The 20,002-nt window shown below is 39.0% G+C and overlaps 1 protein-coding gene across 2 annotated transcripts in view; it reads right to left on the bottom strand.

Moving 5' to 3' along the window:
- MRPS27 (mitochondrial ribosomal protein S27) overlaps window positions 1-20,002 on the bottom strand; it is a 39,260-nt gene that overhangs the window by 12,645 nt on the left and 6,613 nt on the right. For both annotated transcript variants that reach the window (XM_017808237.1, XM_017808238.1), the window contains exons 3-5: window positions 19,231-19,301; window positions 17,258-17,316; window positions 214-328 (exon numbers count right to left, since the gene is read on the bottom strand). In XM_017808237.1, the coding sequence (XP_017663726.1) occupies window positions 214-328; window positions 17,258-17,316; window positions 19,231-19,301 (245 nt within the window). The remainder of the gene's footprint in view (window positions 1-213; window positions 329-17,257; window positions 17,317-19,230; window positions 19,302-20,002) is intronic.

Raw genomic sequence — 20,002 nt, 5'->3', positions numbered from 1 at the left:
AAAAAGCTTCCTGGGAAAGAAGAGGATTTTAAAAGCTGTAAAGAGATAGAGCTAAAATTCAAATGCAACATAAATTTTTATTTTGACAAAGAAATATCTGAACTTAAAAACCACAGTGTACAGGACCTGGCTGCAACAGGAATTCCAGTCAAGCCACATTTGTCTCAAAAAGCTGATCAAACATATTCATGGCTTTTCCTTTGTAAATCTTACTTTGTTTTTTAATGTGTATAAGGCTTTGTCTTGAGCACCATATTTCAAACACTGTCTGATCCAGCTGTGGATGGTCCAGTCTCTCAAGTACCAGCAATTTGGACTATGACGAAACCTAAAAGATGATAAATAGTTCAGGTGACAATATGACTCTGTTATCACAGAAACAAATTCTGTAATCAAGATTTGTAAGTTTCAAAACCCCAGCATTCATTAACTCAGATACAAATCTCTCTGTGTTTGCCTTTGCAATCAATCATCGCTCTCTAAAGAGTTCCAGATAGCCCTTTCAAGTAAAAGAAATGAAACTTTAACACCCTAACAGTATGTACAAAGGGGAATCTGACCTTTTCACAAATGTATAATATTTTAAACTTCTCACTTTCCAGAAAGCCTACTGCTTTTCTCCTGAAAAGATGAATACCATAAAATAACAGCTTGGTATATATATGAAGATCAACTTCATATATATCATCATCATGGCGAGGCTTCGCGAACGAAGATTTGGGAAGGCTCTATCCACATTTGCTGCAGGCACGTTGGTGGCTTATGAGGCCAACACGTGACAGACATATCCGATTGCGAAAGGCACAGCAGAAAGACTCCTTAGATGGTGTATTCTGCAATTTACGGTTCTTTCTGCGCTGCCTTTTTTCCTCGAGAGTGATCCTGCGTGTGTTCTCGAAGGAGACAGCTGCGTTATAGATGGTGTGTCTCCAGGCCTCCCGATTTGAGGCCAGAGTAGACCAGCTGTGGTGATCAATATGGCCAAGGCTGAGATGTTGTTTCAGGGAGTCCTTGTATCTTTTCTTCGGGGCTCCTCTCATGCGGCAGCCAGTGGCAAGTTCGAAAAAACTCAACTATGCGCAGATACGGGTGATCACAAAGGTTTCTATGAGGCCTTGAAAACAGCATACGGGCCTACATACCAGGTACAAAGCCCTCTACTCAGCGCAGATGGGCAAACGCTTCTAACAGATAAAACCTCCATTCTGAATCGTTGGTCTGAACACTTTCAGACTCTTTTCAGTACCAACCGTGTAGTCCAAGACTCAGCAATTCAGTCAATCACACAACAACCGGTGAAACACGAATTGGATACTGCCCCCAATTTAGGAGAAACCCTCAAGGCCATACAGCAGGTGAAAATTGGCAAGGCAGCTGGGGTTGACGGAATTCCACCCGAAGTCTGGAAACATGGGGGCCTTGCACTTCACACCAAATTTCATGAGTTTGTGGTGCGCTGTTGGGAGCTCGGTGAACTACCAGCAGACCTTCGTGATGCAGTCATCATCACTTTGTATAAGAAGAAAGGTATCAGATCAGATTGCTCAAACTATCGTGGTATTACTCTGCTCTCCATTGCTGGCAAAATCCTGGCAAGAATACTCTTGAACAGACTAATACCCACTATTGCAGAAGGAATCCTTCCTGAAAGTCAGTGTGGCTTCAGAGCCAACAGGAGCACCACAGACATGGTATTTGTCCTCAGACAACTGCAAGAGAAGTGCAGGGAACAGAACAAAGGTCTCTATGTAACCTTTGTCGACCTCACCAAGGCTTTTGATACTGTGAGTAGAAAAGGTCTATGGCAGATTTTGGAACGTTTAGGTTGTCCCCCCAAGTTCCTTAAAATGATCATCTCACTCCATGAGGATCAACACGGCCATGTCAGACATGACAACACACTTTCTGAGCCCTTTTTAATTAAGAATGGTGTGAAACAAGGCTGCGTTCTCACTCCTACCCTATTCACCGTCTTCTTTAGCATGATGCTCCAAAGGGCCACAGCAGACCTCGATGATCAGGACGGTATCTAAATTCGATACCGTACTGATGGAAGCCTATTCAACCTAAGGCGACTGAAGGCTCACACCAAGACCTTAAACCATCTTGTCCGGGAGCTGCTTTATGCTGATGACGCTGCCCTTGTTGCCCACACAGAAGCAGCCCTGCAGCGTTTAACATCCTGCTTTGCAGATGCTGCTGAGCTCTTTGGGCTGGAAGTCAGCTTAAAGAAGACAGAGGTCCTCCATCAACCTGCACCTCAGGAAGTCCCCCATCATCCCCACATCACCATTGGCCAATCAGAGCTCAAATCAGTCCAACAGTTTAATTACCTCGGTAGCCTCATCTCCTCTGATGGTAAGATTGACGGAGAGATAGACAACAGGTTAGCAAAGGGATATAGTGCCTTTGGAAAACTCCACAAAAGAGTATGGCATAATAAACACTTGAAGAAAAGCACCAAGATCAGTGTTTACAGAGCCATTGTGCTGTCTACTCTCTTATATGGTTCCGAAACATGGGTCATCTACCGCCACCACCTGCGTCTCCTAGAGCGCTTCCATCAACGCTGCCTCCGTTCAATCTTAAACATCCACTGATCAGATTACGTGACCAATACATCTGTTCTAGAACAAGCAGCAGTGACAAGTATTGAGGCCATGTTACTGAGAACGCAGCTGCGATGGGCAGGGCACGTCTCAAGGATGAAGGACCACCGCCTCCCTAAGATCCTACTCTATGGTGAACTTGCCACTTCATATATAAATACTGCTATAAATACTGTGGTGTTTTTTAACCTTGTCCTTGTGATTCTATAATATTGTATTGTTGCTGGTCTCGTCAAAGAGATGTGACTGATGATATCCACAAGCATCAGAATTACATCAAAATATAACTGAGTCTGAAACTTTAGAGCTTGTGTAATCTGGTCCCTCCCATACTCTAACTCATGCCTTCGCTTCACCACTTAAGAATCCATTATGCCTCAACACAGGTCATCCCTGGGCTGCTTGCATGCTCCATTTGCCTTAGAAATCTTCATCAGTGAGGTAAACCTTATGCAAGGGGAAACTCTGCTGAGAGCCCGTCCCTGCCCCTCTGCACTGACAACCTACTCTGACACATCTCATGTCATGGCTTCAGCAGTATTGTCAGGCAACCTACTCCAGTGCTTGTCCAATTTGTAAAATTGAATACCTTTAAGTTCAGCCTCTTTTATTTCATCCTTATTCACACACATGCACTTTGCTCTGCATTTGGAGAAGTGGTGACAAAAAGCACATGGAGCTTTAACTTTGGCCAACACTCAAAACCTATTATAAGTCCAATGTTAGAAACTGCTGCCTTGGTCCTGGGCTGATTTTCACACCCCAGTGTGAAGAGATGCATGCAATGTTTCTCAGTTCAATTTGTATGCATGAAAAATAAGCACAGAAATGACTGCCAATTCCCTAGAAAATGCCAATGACTTAGCTGAGCTCATGTGCAGATGCCTGCAGCCCCAAGCCAAGCTCCAGCACCACTTAGAGGCAGGGCTGACTCTTCCATCTGAGCAAGCATGCTTTCCAGAACGTTTATCAGATTAACGTGGCCACCAACTCCCTGTCCCCCTCAGTAAATCTCTTGCCTATTGCTGACGGCTACACAGATGACCAAGCCTGGAAAAGTACTGCAGCCTAGAGAGCCTTCAGAATGAAGGAGACATCTGTGCCAAAAGCAGAGCTAAATCACTGCAGAGTCTAAATATATGGAGTTTTAAGTGGCACATGAAATCTCCCCATTAAATTAGAATTTAATAGACAAAGAAAAGCATGCTTTGAATATTACATTACAACATCCACTTTGTTGCTGTAATTGCTTTCCATTTTCTTCCCTCTGGAGTTCAAACATACATTTGCTTTCAGTAAAGTCCTGTATCAATAATCCTTACAGGAAGCATCAATTACAGGAATTTGTATTTAATCATATTTTGATAAAAAAATTATCGAATTGCTACAGACTGTTTCACCAGCGATTTAAGAAGGGTCAAACTGGAACACCAGCACCCAGCAATAAAGCTGCTAGCATCTTTTAAAGTTTTATTAAATGGCTAATATAGTTTCATAAGAGGAAAATAAAAGACTCACCTTTCAAAAAACATGACACTGATGCTCTCAAATACCTAGGACTTTCTTTTGATAAAATCTTTGCAGAAGGAAAGCAAGCAGTAAAAAAAACCCAAACAACCAAAACACCAACAAAAAACCACAGCCAAAGGTTTTTAATGGGTTTCAATATTCAACTCTTTGCAGAGCTCTATTTATTCTCTTGAGTACACCACAGTGAGAGAGAGCATCCCAATACCTCCTGCACCTTGGGCTTGCAACAGCTTACTGTAGTGATGAAAAGCTTCTAGGTTTAAAGTCAAATTGCACTTGGACAGAAAAAGGCCTAACAGGGATGCAATGCAGTCTAGAAACAGAATGAAACTGATCCTGAGTCAACACTCATCGCTGGAATCAACATGCACAAAATTCAGAGGCATGTTATAAAAACTCTTAAAAAATCTGCATGAGCTTGGTAGGGCTGGGAATGATTTGAGTGCGCATGTGTATGGTGACTCATAGGATATCTCATGTATTATTACTGTATGTATGTTACTATCAGGATTTTTTGCTCAGACCAGGTCTCCACTGTACTAGGTGCTATGCAAATGAAAAGCAAATAGCTTCTCAGTTAAGCAGTTTGCTACTTAATTCTAACAATCAATTACAAAGCAGTTGCATGGGAATGAAGAGACGGGACTAGTGCAAGAATGCAACATATAGGCACGTACAAGATTCTCAACACTAGACACTTCCATTAATCCATGATGTAGGAGAATTGGAAGTGAAAGGGAAACAAAACAAGTATGCTGCAATCTTTGATTGTTTCTGATCCATTTCAGGCTGAGATAAGCTCTGTCTCTATTCTGCTAGCTGAGAAGATAAACCAACAGTTATTTGGTTTTACAGTTGGAATCAGGGAAAAGAAGAGGTTGCTCATCATTTTGACAAGCATTAACATCTTCTTCCTTCTCTTTGTCCACAAAACAGGATATAATTACGCAAGGCAATATGTTCAGGGACAGATGAAAAGAAAAAGGAAGTTAAAACTACAGAAAGCAGAGGATTCAGAATGAATTAAATAAAGGACGCCTCTAGCAATTGCTGTGTATTTAATGGAAAAACCAGAAGGTTATCTTGCAGATGCCTGATGCCGAAGCTCATTTTTCAGAGAACTAATAAAAACCCAAGAAGAACAGGATTCTTAAAATGTGTTCAGAAAAGACAAGGAGAAGCAACTGTAACAGTATTAGGGAACCTCTCTGTTGGTACACTTCAATGTTAATGGCTGAAGAATCAATACAGTCATCCTTTCAGTCATTGAGCTGAGAACATCTGCCCCCACAGAAAACACGAAGAGGAATATCTGTAATACAAGAAGATCCTGAAATATCAAGGTCATTGTGAATTTAACAGCAAATAATGCAGTGGTTCTAGAATTCTCCTTGTTTTGAAAAGTTATTCAAATCATGCAGTCCAGAAGCTCAATTTTCACCAACAGTTGCTTTGTACTCTTGCAAATGATTATAACATGGAAGAGATACAGGGAGCATACTGCCTCAGTACAAGGCAACCAGAACATTTTTAGCCAAGCAATTACACTCTCTTTCTCACAAATTGGCCAGCACCTCGGGCTAAGAATACATTGTCTGTTTACTAAGTTCCTGCATAAAGCCCTATTGCTTATCTTTTACAACAGTGCTGAGGTACTCATGCCGTGTGAAACAAACTGAAAAATGAAAAAGTTTAACAGATGCTGAGAGCGCTTCATGGAGTGCTGTAGTACTACAGCAAGCATGACTGACTTATATTGGTGCCCTCACACACTGCAGAAAAGCTGAGTTCCTTCCCTATTTACTTCAAAGGTTCTTTCAATTTGTTTGGTGCCATCAAGTGGTGATGCACTCTTGTGCTGCTTTCACACACCTTGTATTATTCCCAAGGGAAGTAATACAGCAACCCTGAGAGCAAACAGAAGCACCTCTTGCTGGATCATGTTTTTTTTCTGTACATTTGGTAGAAGGGAGTACACTGCTTTGGGGACAGTCACAAATGAGGAAGACATCGAAGGAAAACTTGTTGGATTACAGAAGAGAAAGTGCTGCAGAAGTAATATACTACCAGGAAGAGCTCTGTTGTTCTCTTCCTGGTAGTACAGAGGGAAAGCCAGCTCAGCAGATCAGTTCCAATTCTCTGCTGATCAAATGCTCCATTTTGTACTCTGTGGTTTTCTTAAGGGTTGATTCAATTCCTGGTACCGCCAGAGGCTATCCTTGTGCAAGACACTATTTTTTCTCCTCGCCTTCCTTTCTCCACATTTACCTGACCTAATGAGAAAGTACCTTGTAATGATCCACACATCCTAACTTCCTACTCGCCCTACTTCTTTTAGAACTAGAGAGAAATATGGGTCTGCATGTTCATTTGCTTTAATCAGGAGGGGGAAGAGTGTCAGATTTCTTCTCATTCACATAAAATTCTAAAAAGTCCCAAAGCAAAATGTAATGAGACTTAAAATGAATAAATATAGTAAGAAATACCTCTGCAAGCCAGGAAGAAGTTCTCTCAAGGGAACAAATCCAAAGCAACTCCACATTTTACACCAGTTATACAGGGCTGAGAAACTCCCTTGCAATGCATGTTTTTTTTTCTTCTCAGGCACATTTTTTAAGCTACAATGCATAATGATCAAATGGATTCCAGGCAGGCTTAGCTTGGAAACTGGAAGGCTGTCATCCAAAACTCTCCTTTTGTCTGTCATTTCAAGTCACAGGCCTTGGGGAAAATCATCTGCATTTTAAATGGACCCAGGGGCATTGCTCATGTGTCGGTGTCAAAGGCAACAGCCCTGAAAAAACAATCATTATTGACCAAAATTTCCTTTTAAACGTGAACAAAACTCTGTTTTTCCATCTCTTCTTTGCCTGCATCTTAGCCTTCACCTTTCTTTGTATACATCCTTTCTAAAATTTCATATATAAACCTATCAGTCCTACAGGAAATACCTCACACATTAACCGCCTACACTCAAAACCAGAGGGAGCACTTTGCTTTTGTGTTAAAAGAAAAAACTCAAGTAGCATATGTACTATAAGAAATCAACTATTAAAAGCAGTAATAAGACAGGTTAAAAAAATTACACACGTCAAGGATAAGAGAGGATAGTCTAATGCTGAGGCAGAATCTTATACAAGTAGAGAACTGGTTTGCAGACTCCCTGGGAAAAAGCCCACATACAGCCGCTATTCTATTTTAATTTTTATTGACTTTTCCCCCATCTTTTATTTTGAACTAATTTACTCATTTGCTTTGATGCTAAAATTAATTCTTCTGAATTAGGTTCACTCCATCCCCACATGAACGCGTATTTCTTGCAGAGTGTTTTTTTTGAGGACTTGCACAGACCTCTAACACCACGATGAATGTCTGATAACAGCACGAAAACAGATCTAAATGATCAGATAAAAACAGACCTAAATCATCAGATATGGAGAAATGACAGTACAGACAGCACAGTCAAACACCACGGCTGAACAGGAGACTTAAAGGATATTTTTAGTTTTAGGTCTTTCTTCATTTTATACCATATTCAGTTTTTAATTCTGTTCACTCCAGTGTTACAGATTTACCTTTCCTTAACCCTTAGGCTTGGTAATAAGACTAAATCTGGAAGAGGACATATTTTGGGTCAAAGTACATACCACGCAGTTATTGAGGAAGACTCAGGATCACTCTGGTAACCACCCTCTCCTATCAACTGAAGGGAGAAAATTCACCATTCAGTAGTCTCAGGGTAGTTACTGCATTGCTCAAAACCACATTTGTGCACAGAAAGCTCAGCTTTGCAAAGTCTCTTTCTAACAATAACTATCACATAGCAATCAACCATATGGCAGCTAGGATGTACTTTATCCTTTACTGACCTAGTTACTTTGACAGTTTTTAGTGTTGCTTAATAAATGATAAGCTGAATTTCTGATACAACAAGCACTTCTGCCCATTGTTGTCAATCTCTTCTATCACTAAATGCTCTTCCTCCTTTTGATGAATTTAAGGCACCCTTGTGAGTAAAACAGGAACAGCCTTAAGGAACAGCCTCATTATGTTAAAAGAAAAAACAGTATCAATGAATTGGAAAATCCTAGATAAATGTTATAAATTTCAAAATAATGGACAATGCCCAAGCAGTTTACAGCAGTATGAAAGAAATGCATTGACTATACCTAAAGGGATGTAAGAACCACCACAACGTAGTAACACAACAGATAAGGAGCCTACAGCAAAGTTTAAAGCAACTTATTGGTATTCCTGGTACTGCAACAGTTCGAAGCAACTACTGGTATTTCTGAAAAAATACTTGAATTATTTACCGGTCCTTCCATCCAGAGGTAGTGAATATAACAGAACTGCAGTGGAGTTGCTCTTCCAACCTTCTGGCACCAGGCTACACCGGGCAGCCTTGAACCCCTCCAGAATCATTAGCAAAGCACAGAGGAGGAATACTTCAGACTACTCAATCAACTTCAGCATCCCATGGGCTCACCTCAAATGTCTAAAACCTTCATTCTAACCAGTTCATAACCAGACTGAAAGCAATGCCAAGGCTCAAACAACATACACTCTGTACGCTCTTTGTCCCTGGGAAAATGCTTCCAGGCTGTGCTTCCTAAAAACCTCCTCTAGTCATGGAGTTTCAAAATACTCCAGAACTTTGCTTTCTCTGGTAGGACACCAATGAAGTTCACTTCTAAGAACACAGGTCAGGATTTCTTCTATGTCAGCGTGGTTGAGCATGCTGTGCACGCCTCAACAGGCCTTACCTAGCTAGAAACTAAAGGTCTTAACATTTAAAAATCCAGTATCAACACAGGTCAGTGTTCTAGGTTAAAGAGAAGGTTGCCAGCTAGCTCACTAAAACTGGTCATTTGGGTATCCTCAGCATGACTGGTAGATAAAGCAACACTGCTACCAAAAAAAGGTGGTGATGCCTGGTTTTCATTTCATGCAGAAAATAAATTTCTAGACATTCAGAAGTTTAATTTCAAATGCAAACTATGAAAAAAGTAACCCCCTTTTTTGGCTTAACAGAATGATGAGGTGAACTGCAATGAAGGAAACCAAATAAACAGACTCTTTGATGAAGTATTTTTATTTTTCTTGTCATCCTAGGATAATAGAATTATCTACCGCCTTTCACCTCTCCCACTCCTTTTTTAAAAGACAGTCAGGAAGAATCCAGTTTTCTTCTCACACACATGAAGAATATATACTACTTTCACCATAAAGCTGAAATTCACTCTAAGAGCAACAGCTAAGATGAAAAAGGAAAAGTTGTATCATAATAATAACAATAATAAAAAGCCCAATATTTCCTTAAACTATTGACTGTACAGGACACAGCTTTCTGTGACAAATACTTCTGAACTTACAGGTTAAATTTCTGGTTTTGAATATAAATGCTATTAATCTAGTGATTGCATAGAGAATATTATAGGCTGAGAAAAACATAGGAACGATGAAGTGAGCTGTTGCCATAGTGATTCTGATAAGACACTCTCTAGTGCCCTTCCTTGTCCCCATGCAACCACAATAAAGCCTAATTTAAAACCAACTCTCCCATTAATTATATCTTTTCCTGGTATCCTGGCATACAAAAACATAGAGAAATTAAGAACCATACAACACACGTTTCTTGCTTCAGGTAATTTTTTTTAATCTCAGCAATTTCCAAGTGTGTCAGGACAAAACCTGCTGCTTAAAAGCTCAAGAAAGGGTCAGTTCTGCTGGAATCTTTTACCTGGGTCTTTGAAAACCAATTAACACAAAGCTGTAAAAAATGCCATATATCAGTTACGTAAGTTGTCAAGTTAAACAAATAAGGTTTTCATATTAAACATAAACATCTGCAACAAAGAAGTCAAAGCACCTGATACCTGTAGTTTCAGCTACAACCACTGTCAAAAAGGCAACCATTTCCAAAAGGTCAACTATTGGTGCACAGCCAGGTCTTGGCTACCAGGTAGTTCACCATTAATCTGTTTACTTCTCATGTCACGTCTCAATGAGCAACAGTTTACTCGTATTTTTTTGTTCTTCCAACCATGCATTTTCCTATGAAAATACTTTTAGCAATGAGTAACAAAAAATGCTCAATTCCTTCTTAATACGTTTTTATCTGTTCCCTAACCACTGTAAGTTACCCAATGAGAGCACTTCAGAGGCTTATATTCAGCATATCTCTTAGTACTTAACTTCTCCTAAGACCACTGAGACAGAAATGTCCTTTATCCATATTGTGTATCACGTCAATCACATGGACCAGGAAATGAATCAAGGATAAACATAGCAAAACTGGATCAAGCGTTTTGTCAGGCAGTTTGAAATTTGTGGGCTCTTACCAACTTGGTTACTGTTTTAGTCTTTTCAGAAAAAGACTGTGCAGTCAGATCTGTTATTTAAAGAGAGAGACAGCAGGTACTTCCCTTTAAGTACTGCATGTACTGAAGGACAAATATTCCCTTGCGTAGGTAGCTACAAGCTGCGCAATAAAACGAGGTTGTGCTACCCAAAACAGGCAGAGGATTTCATAATGCAAAGGGATATTTTGTAATTTTTCCCCTTTTGAGACAGGAATACAGCCAAGACTGCTAGTTAGAAATACAGTGGTCACAGCACCAATCCTGTCTGCTTTCAAGAAGCGTTTAGACAACACTCTGAGGCACGTGGTGTGATTCTTTACCTGCATAGTGTCAAAAGTTGGACTTAATGATCCTGATGGGTCCCTTCCAACTCAGCATATTCTGTGATTCTATGATAACCCACTACTGGTTTTGGTTCTGCTGATGATCAATCTGTAATGCAAGGCCAGGATGTCCTGCTACTTTGTCTTATTGCAGTGGCCTACTCAGATCTTGTATTCAGGCCCTAAACTGACACTTAAAAGCACACAGTTCTGCAAGTCATGGTACAGGGCTCTTATATATGTCATATTACCCACTGCAAGAGGGAAAAACATTACAACTATGCGGTATTTACATACCACACTCATTTAAGTCTGACTTTCTTTTATTTCTCTAATGAATCATGACTTTCAAAATAACACAGTAGTATCTTATGCAAGAGGAACTTGCCACTTTATGATTTAATTTAGGCAAGGGAAACTGCAAAAAGAGGTGATCACTGGAGGACAGTAATTTGAATTAAGACAAAAAAAGAAACCCTTTTGCCAATAAAGCGGACAGTACCACTCCCACTGCAAATGCTTCTCTGTCGTGCTCTCACAATATCTGCCATACCTTGTCCACCCCCAGTTACACAGACCAGCAGCCAGTCTGGTTTGTCAGAGCTTTGGTACAAAAAGTGTAGACAAGGTGGAAGGTGATGGTGTCCATTTTACTCCCAGATGTCTGCTGCCAGAGGCCATCTAGTTTGCTTTTAGCTTGATTTAGTCTAGCTCTGCTCACTCCCTAATGGAACTTGGGCTGAAGAAAGGAGTATTTTTCCCCTTTGTGAAATGAAAACAGTAATGACAGAAGAGAAATCAGAATTAATTGACCTTAAAGATTAAAGCCAGCTTTATATCCCCACCAATTCTTGAAAAAAAAGATTTTTCTCATAAAGGTGAAAATCTGCTTGAAAGCCAGTTGCCAAAATCTGTACTGCAAGCCTGACAAGCCCTAGAGTGAAGAGAGTGGAGTGGGGGTGAAATAACCAAAATCCCTGTTCATTTTTCAGCAAGAGAAAGGACTATTTATTGTGTCTACATTTACAGCTGAGCAAACAGGAGTTTCTACCAGCTGCTCTCTAGTATATCCCTTTCCAATTTTAACAACAAACCCAAGAAAGCACTCTTTGTTGGCTGATTAAATGTTCCCTGAACTAGATCCTGGATCAAATCCTCACCTGGTTCAGAGAGACAATATGTGGTTCCCCCTCAATCAGCTGAGGACCTGGCACATCACACATGCACATGATCATTAATTAGACTAAAGCTGGGAGGCAAGGACAACCTCAGCACCTTTCAAAGATGTGCAGCCCAGCATCCCACAGGGGTAAGTAAGGGTGGTGAAGATGGAAACCAACCCCTGAGAGCTGCCACACTGTTACTTCTGAAACCAACTCTCCATTGGACAAGCTCCCCCAGGCTTTCAAACTGACAAAGTAGCAAAGGGAAGACACAGAGGCAGCTGGAAAGCCTGGGGACATTCTCCTTCAGAGACAGGGGACATGTCAGGATTCTAGGAAATAGGTAAGGGGATGTGATTAGCTAATAAGAGAGGCTTGGACTTCTATCCAAGCTTTTCTCAACCCCATACTGTTTTCCCCCACCACCAATGCCCTCCACAAAAAAACTCCAAGCAACCAAACAAAACAACAAAACCACAAACAAACAAAAAGGTAAGGAAGGGATTAATCTGCCCAGGAACCAAAGATTTACCAAATAAATGTCAGAAATAGAAAGAAATAATAGAGTCTATGGCAGAAGGAACAGTTGCGGGTACCTGAGCAGAGTAACTCGAGTGCTTGGTACAGAGAAGCATCAAAAATGAAATTGGACTCATTCCAGCAGATAATATAGATAGATTATCCGGAGAATGCATCTTTAAAAATAGCTCACTATTAAAGCAACATTAAAACAACAACAAAACCTCAACCAACCAAAAAAAAACCCCAAAAAAACAACCAAAAAAAAAAACCCACCCCAAATAACCATTTTTTTTCACATTGCTACTGGGCATCTTACATTCAAAAATTCACACTTTAATTTCCCATTTCTGTAAAACAATGAGAAAGAGTAATAACCTCAGAAATCACCCCAGGAAAATGTTAATCCATAACCTTTGCTTATCTACTGAGTCAATATTACTCTATTCAATTACAGCAAAACATTGTTTTGTGGGTCTGTCTGCAATCAAGCCTTTTCTGCCCTTAGGGAGTAGAACACTTTTTCACAGGCACAAATGTATATGCAGAAATAAGCAGATATACAAGCTTAATGTACCTACTTTCATTTCTGTTCTGCACTCTAATAATTCTTGATGTTTCTGAAGAAGATGGACATATTTAGAAAAAAGATGAGCCATTGGAATCAAGCAACATAAGCTGGCTTTTCAAATTTCTTTATTACTGGAGCCAAAAAGAAATCTATGGTCTGCTGGATATAATCAGATAATTTTCTAAATTATCCGGTAACCAATTGTTGACCAAATGTCAGTCCTACAAAAGCAAAACCATCAATTTTTGTAAATAAAAAAGTCAGATGTTTGAAAATTAACATGTCCAGTCATTCACAAGCTAAAGAAAGATGCATCACAATAATTTTGTTATAAACTGACTTTATATAAAATGGTGCATAATAGAACAAAATAAGATCAGATGTGTAACTATGGTGTATTAGTTCATCCTTTATCAGGGTCATCTTAAATGTTCTTTCCATTTCCAAAGGCTTTCGCCTTCTGGAACCTGTATCACATCTGCTATCTGTTTCTACATACTATGCACCAACATTTTCAGACACTGAACTGATTGACTGGCATGAAAGTAGTAAAAACTGCAACTTCTGCACCCACAAAACAGACATGCAAATACAGACAGTGCAGGTGAAACTTATTTTGCATGTAATGTTGCATTAACTACTGATAACAAGCATTTTAAGGAATAAGCACAATTTCATATATATCGAGCATTTTGGGACCATCTTAGTCCCAAAATGATTTAAAGGCTGAAATCAGGCTTCAAAGCTGTAACTTACTACCATCCAATCTAAACACTTCTATGAAGATATTACATATATATATATATATTTTACATCTAAGAATAACTTCTAATAGACTATTGTCCCATTTTGTGATTATAATCAAGTAAGGAGTCCAGGTAAAAAGCAATTATCAATCACAGAAAGGTAATAAAAACATCTAGGTAGATTGTGCGAGAATTTGCAGAGCGCATGCACACACAAACGTGTTGTGCAGATAGCGTGTATATTTTTATCTACAGAGTGGGTCATGCATTCAATGCAATTAAAAATTCTCCTGAGGAATCTCAACATAAAACTTCACCAATTGCTTTCATACCCATTGAAAATCTTTGTTGGCATAAAACCTACATACAGAATCAGCAGTTACCTCACCACAAAACCTCCTTCCATTATGCTAATGTTTCCATCATATGAAAAACACCCTGATGTGTGAAATAGTGACATCTCAGTGAGACAGGACAAAGTAAGGCGAACTGCAGATCTTTGATCTAGCTGAAAGGGCTCTGCATTCTGATTAGAATTTTTGCTGGGATCCTAGGAGATGAAAGGATTTTTTTAAGTCTGACAGTTAACAGAGGGGGGGAGGTATTCAGAAGAGAACAAAAAGAGGAGCACTGAAAGCAGATGACGTCATGCCTCAAACTGGCCTTTACCATCTTACTGACATGTTTCACAATGTGGCATAGCAGTTTCCACACAGCTATTCTTGGGAGCTCAAGATCCTCTGTGGAGACAGTATGGCTGGAGATCCACTGCTTTAAAAGGATAGAAAATTGAAACAGGTCTAGATATAATACATATAATTGTATTTCAGAACCCTAAATGCATTATGGTAATGCTCCAGAATACTACTTTTTGAAACATCTGACATAATAGAAGGAAACTCCCCAGTCTACAAAGCTAATGATTACAAGTTCTGTCACTCCTGTCTTCAGAAAACCTCGAGATAGCAAGCATACTTTCCCCTGATTCTTCCTGCAGGGATTTTGCCTTTTGTACCAGGAACATCTTCCAGCCTTGTAGGGGCCTTGGAACTGACTACCCTTCACCTCAGGTTGCCAGAGGCACCAAACACTGGGGAGAGATATCAAAATCCCTTCTTTATACTCTACAAGCAGTTAAGGGGAAAAACACAGGACTCTGGGAGCATTCTCTCATTTATGTTCAGGAAAATGCACATACAGTCAACTTACCAGACCATTTGTTTGCAATGGATTTGTATACCTCAGAGGACACAAAACCAGTCTTTATTTTACACTGCCTTTCTTCTTTTTAAAAGCTTATTCTCCTTACATAAAGTACAAAAATTGTGCTTGGAACTGTTTCTCGTGAAGGCATAAAAAGAGATTACTTGTCAAAGCTTCTCTGCTCCTTAATTCTCCCTCTCTACTCCCTTCACTTATGTCTCCTGGTGTGGCCCCTTTTTCAGGACTTTTTTGTGCCGAACATGCTCCCACATGCAAAGGCCTATTTTTATAAACACATCCTTCATTTGAACTCCAGTCTAAGTGCAAAGACCAGTTTAAAGAGGTCTTGCATATACCAATCACTACCTGTATATATGTGCATTTTTGAGAATAGTTTCATGGATCAATGCTGGAATGAATTGAAAAACGTTGCTAACATCACCAAAAGACTACAACACCAAAACAAAGCAGCATTGCAGAGACACAAAGAAAAATTCCAGCTAAAGCATGTCTGACAAGCCATGTGACACATCAGTACTTCTCTATTCTCTCCACATTGATACAAATGATCGTATTTGATGTGCACATAACTATATTCTCACCAGCCATGGGAGAATTATTTCTTAGGGAAATGGTAAATAACTGTAATTATTCTTGAAATGTAACTCTCTACACAAGGATGTGTTCTTAAGATAAAAACCTTGTATTTTAAACTGATGAATTAGCCAGGCACAGATGAAAAGTAAAAAAGATATTTACATGTTAGGAGATTCCAATACCATTCTCTACCTCTTACTATGGACCATTTTCTTGCTTCTGTTTTTTTGTCACTCTCCTTGAACTTTTTTCAAAAAGAAAGAACATGTAAGAATAAAGAACCTGAAAGATACATTATATATGGATGTCTCACTATCTGGATTTTATCTGTACCATTTTGAGACTTAGTAATTCCCTTTCCTCTGCATGTCAGGGAAATCAAAGGTCTCTTGACATCCCCGATCATAGAGGCCCTGACTCAATCAGAGAGGGCTTAAGTACGTGTCGCACAAAATACTTTTCAATCTTCAAGAATGTTACTAAAAGGTACCAGATGGCTGGCATTAAAGTGGCTTTACCTTGTCCTGTTTTCATCTCTGCCATTGCAGGACGGAAAATTCATTTCTGACCACAGATTCTGACAGGACTAAGGAAATCTTGATCAAAAGGAATGAAAGCTCCACTAACTACCCCTCTGTGAGAGATTCTTCCTATTTTTATTTTCTCACTACAGGATATTGCTAGTATTCAGATACTGTCCCATTAGTATCAGCGAATCACGGAGATTTGAATTCTAATGCAATTATGTATTTAAAACTATGCATTTAATTAAAACAGCCATCCAGCAAACATCTTAATTAAAATAAAAATCATTGTTATTTACAAATAACAACCTGACATTATTTGTAAGGATGCCTTCTCACACGTTTTGACAGCATGAGTTACTTTCTCCATCAGAAGACTTAGCTTTCAACGTGTGTGTGCAACCATCCATAAAGGAATTAATTTGTTTTAGTGATCAGCAAGAATTTTTGCCCTCTTAAAGTCAATATTGAGAGGTATTGACTTAAAGCAAGCAAGCATTCAACCTGACACCAGCAGTAAAGGTACCCTGTACACTTCACTTAACAAAAGAATAGTTACAGAAAACCCTAACAACCCATGCATAAGGTGAACCACACAGCTGATCTGGGAAACATGAAAATAGTAAGGGGATAAAAACTACACTTCATTCAACCTTGACCTGATCATTACCATAGAATGTCCATTTTCATTTTTGCTAGTTCCAAGGAAACAAGCTTCACTGAGTCCTATACATACACACACAAATATGCATATAGCAATTTAGATAAATAATGACTTAGTAATAAAAAACTATCAGAAGGAAAAGCTGTGAACAAACATAATTCCTTATAATTTCTAATGTAAACCACAGCTGGAGGTTGCATTGGCTGTTCAGTAGTTCAAACTAACATGCCTGACAGGAATCAGTGGCAGAGGTCCAGAGGAGGACAGCCATAACAACCAAGAAAGCCCTTAGGTGTGAGTTGTAAGACAAGTAGATGAGCATACTTTGCTAGAGAGAAATCAAAGCCAGTAAGTTGTAAAGGGTCAGTCTTCTTCAAAGGACAACACCTCATGGTATTTACTTGTATGACTCACAGTTCGTGCTGGAGAGAAAAGATGCTTACTTGTAAAGGTAGTATTCAGCTTGATCCACTTCTTCTCGTGAAGAAATGTTGTCAACAAACTGATTAAAACATAAGAAACAAAAGTTTCAAGACAGAGCACTCACAAAGCATATTAGAAGAAAATGCAATAACAAAATACATTTGTCAGCATATTTAGCTGTCTGACAGTACTGGAATTCTTCACATCTTTGTTTGCTCCTAACTCTGGTTTCTTCTAGACTGCTAGAAGTCAAATCTTTCTAAACTGAGACAATTCCCTTCCTCTCCTCTGAGAAACTTTATGCAACTTGCAGACCATCTGAGGATTAAGTCTCTAGAGTTTAGTACCCTGTATTTTTGGTGCTCTTCTGAATTTTTTCTCTTAATCACATCCTTTATTTTAAGAATACATTCAGGTCCTTAGGTTTGTTTGCTACAGTTTTAAGTGAGCCTTGACATACCTTAATTCTCTTCAAAAAAATATCTTTTTCTCTAAAGTTGACTGTTGTGCCTATTCTTACTATATATTCTGAAGGACAAGAGCAAAAGCATTTTGTATTTCACCATGCATATAAACACTGGTACAAAAAAAAATCAAACTCCATGCTATAAAACACAATTTTCCTTTCATTTACAACCCTGTCTTCTTCAGGCAATCTTACAAAATTCCTAGTGCTATCAACTAAATACAAGCCAAGTTTTCACCCAGACTTTGTGTTATGGGAACTGTATCCTGTTTTCCTGCACCTTGTACTAACATAAAGACACCGAAACACTAGAGTCTTTCCAACATAATATCTCTAGCTGAGAATATATAAACATGTTCTCAAGGTCAGTATTTGTCTTTATCCTAAGCTAAAAATAATAATTTCAGCTGACTGGTATTTGATCTCCCATTTCTTAATTATCCTTGCATGCTGTACATATATAGGTCTCATCTTTAAAGTGTGGCAATAGCATGCCTAGGTCCTTTATCTACCTTTTAGAAAATAAGTATCTGCTGTGAGCTCCAGGTATCGGAAAGAGGGGCTGTTTGCCAATCTGAAAATGCCATTTCTCCACAAAAAAGGTACCCCAAAGCAAGAGAATGCAGGAAAGGAATAAAGCTATTTAATAAAAGGGAGAGGAACACTCATTTCTCTCATGGACCCTGTCTCAGAAGCAATGATCAAGAATGCTTGATCTGTAAAAATGCTTGCTCTTGTAACTGAACAAAGGGTTCTGTGACTCCTCAGTCAGTGGTGCAAATGATCCTAATTAATGATATTACTGAGGTACAAGGGTGGTAATTCAGTTTTTTGTGGTAATTTTGAAGACTGAAATTTGTTTGTTTTCCTTTTTTCAAACAAGTGACATATTTATTCTCCTTCTTCAGTACAAACTCTCTTACACAGGTAACTTAAAAACACAGCTCACATCTTTGCTTTCGCTCCCCCTCTCCAGATTAACCCATGCAGAGGATGGAACTGGTTACTAATTCAAGTAAAAATAATGGCTTTGCTTAACCCATGTCAGCATTTGTTCTGCCTCAGTCTGCTGCAAGGAAAGAAAACTACAGAAGCAAAATACGTCTACCTCTGCCTCACTGAAAGAAGTCTGGAAGTGGAGGAAGACAGACAGTGTAGGGTGTTAATTTATTGCATTCCCTTAGCACCCTGGGGTCTTATGCAGTGCCTGAGGAGGCATTAAAGCTCTCACAAAGACAGAAACCACAAGAAGGCTGGGAACATATACTAGGGAAAAACACAACCCACTAATAGTGAGGCCTGATTTTACAGAAAAAAGAAATATTCTGTTCTGAAGACCCTACGGTCCAGGTACTAACTAATGAGTCTAAAGTAACAATGAAACGGCCATCTAACAGTATAGCAAGACATTTATGATCCCAGAACTCCCAACTGAGGTGATATCATTTATTCCTTCTCAGCTTACTTGATTACACAAGCATTCCACGGTCATTTCTATGACTTCATGATTGGGATTTATTTTCTTACCCGGGCTATTGTCAAAGAGCTGACAGGTAGCTTTCTTTCATAGGTTCTGTCCATTAAGTGGGCCAAGTCAGCTGGAGAAAGCAGAAAAAGAGTACATTTAATCAACTGGCATTACAGGAAAATCTGCAGAGTCATCATATAACCTTGAATAGAACCTGTATCCACGAAATCAAATTCTGGTTACTTTTTAACATCTCATTTTGAAGTTGTATGAAAACAGTACTTTCAATTATTGTTAAATACTTTAACAGAAAATAATACATTGAAAGGTTCTCAACATGATGATCCTAACTTATTAGTAAAATGGGGGGAAAAGCAAACTACCCTATAATGTGCTGGATGAAATTCATATAACTACTATAACTCCTCTAAAAAAAACAACTGACCAGATGTCCTCAGAATTCCCACTTGGTTTCAAGCCTAGCATACGCTGGACAGTGCTTCTGGCACGGATTTTTATTTTACAGTAAAACAATGAGAAACAGAAACAAGCAGTACCATAATGACAAACTCTTCCGTCACAAACAGCAATACAAAGAAATTCTATTAATCAAATTGAGCATTGTGCCAGTACCTTATTAACTTTATAGCATTCTCTTCAGCAGTCATATAACAATATTAATTCAACCATACACAACTTGAAACTTCTGACTGTTGAACAGGTAGCCAGCCATTGCTGCATTTAATGAATTTAATTGGAAGTTAAATTAATTTAATTTGGAGTTTTAGTTTTATACTGTTCCTGGAAAATGAAGATGACAACAAAGGATGC

The sequence above is a fragment of the Lepidothrix coronata genome, unplaced genomic scaffold (assembly GCF_001604755.1).
Source record: "Lepidothrix coronata isolate B3197 unplaced genomic scaffold, Lepidothrix_coronata-1.0 Scaffold22, whole genome shotgun sequence".
NCBI classification, from domain to species: domain Eukaryota; kingdom Metazoa; phylum Chordata; class Aves; order Passeriformes; family Pipridae; genus Lepidothrix; species Lepidothrix coronata.
The sequence above is the reverse complement of the archived record's forward strand: the minus strand, read 5'-3'. Positions and strand labels throughout refer to the sequence as shown.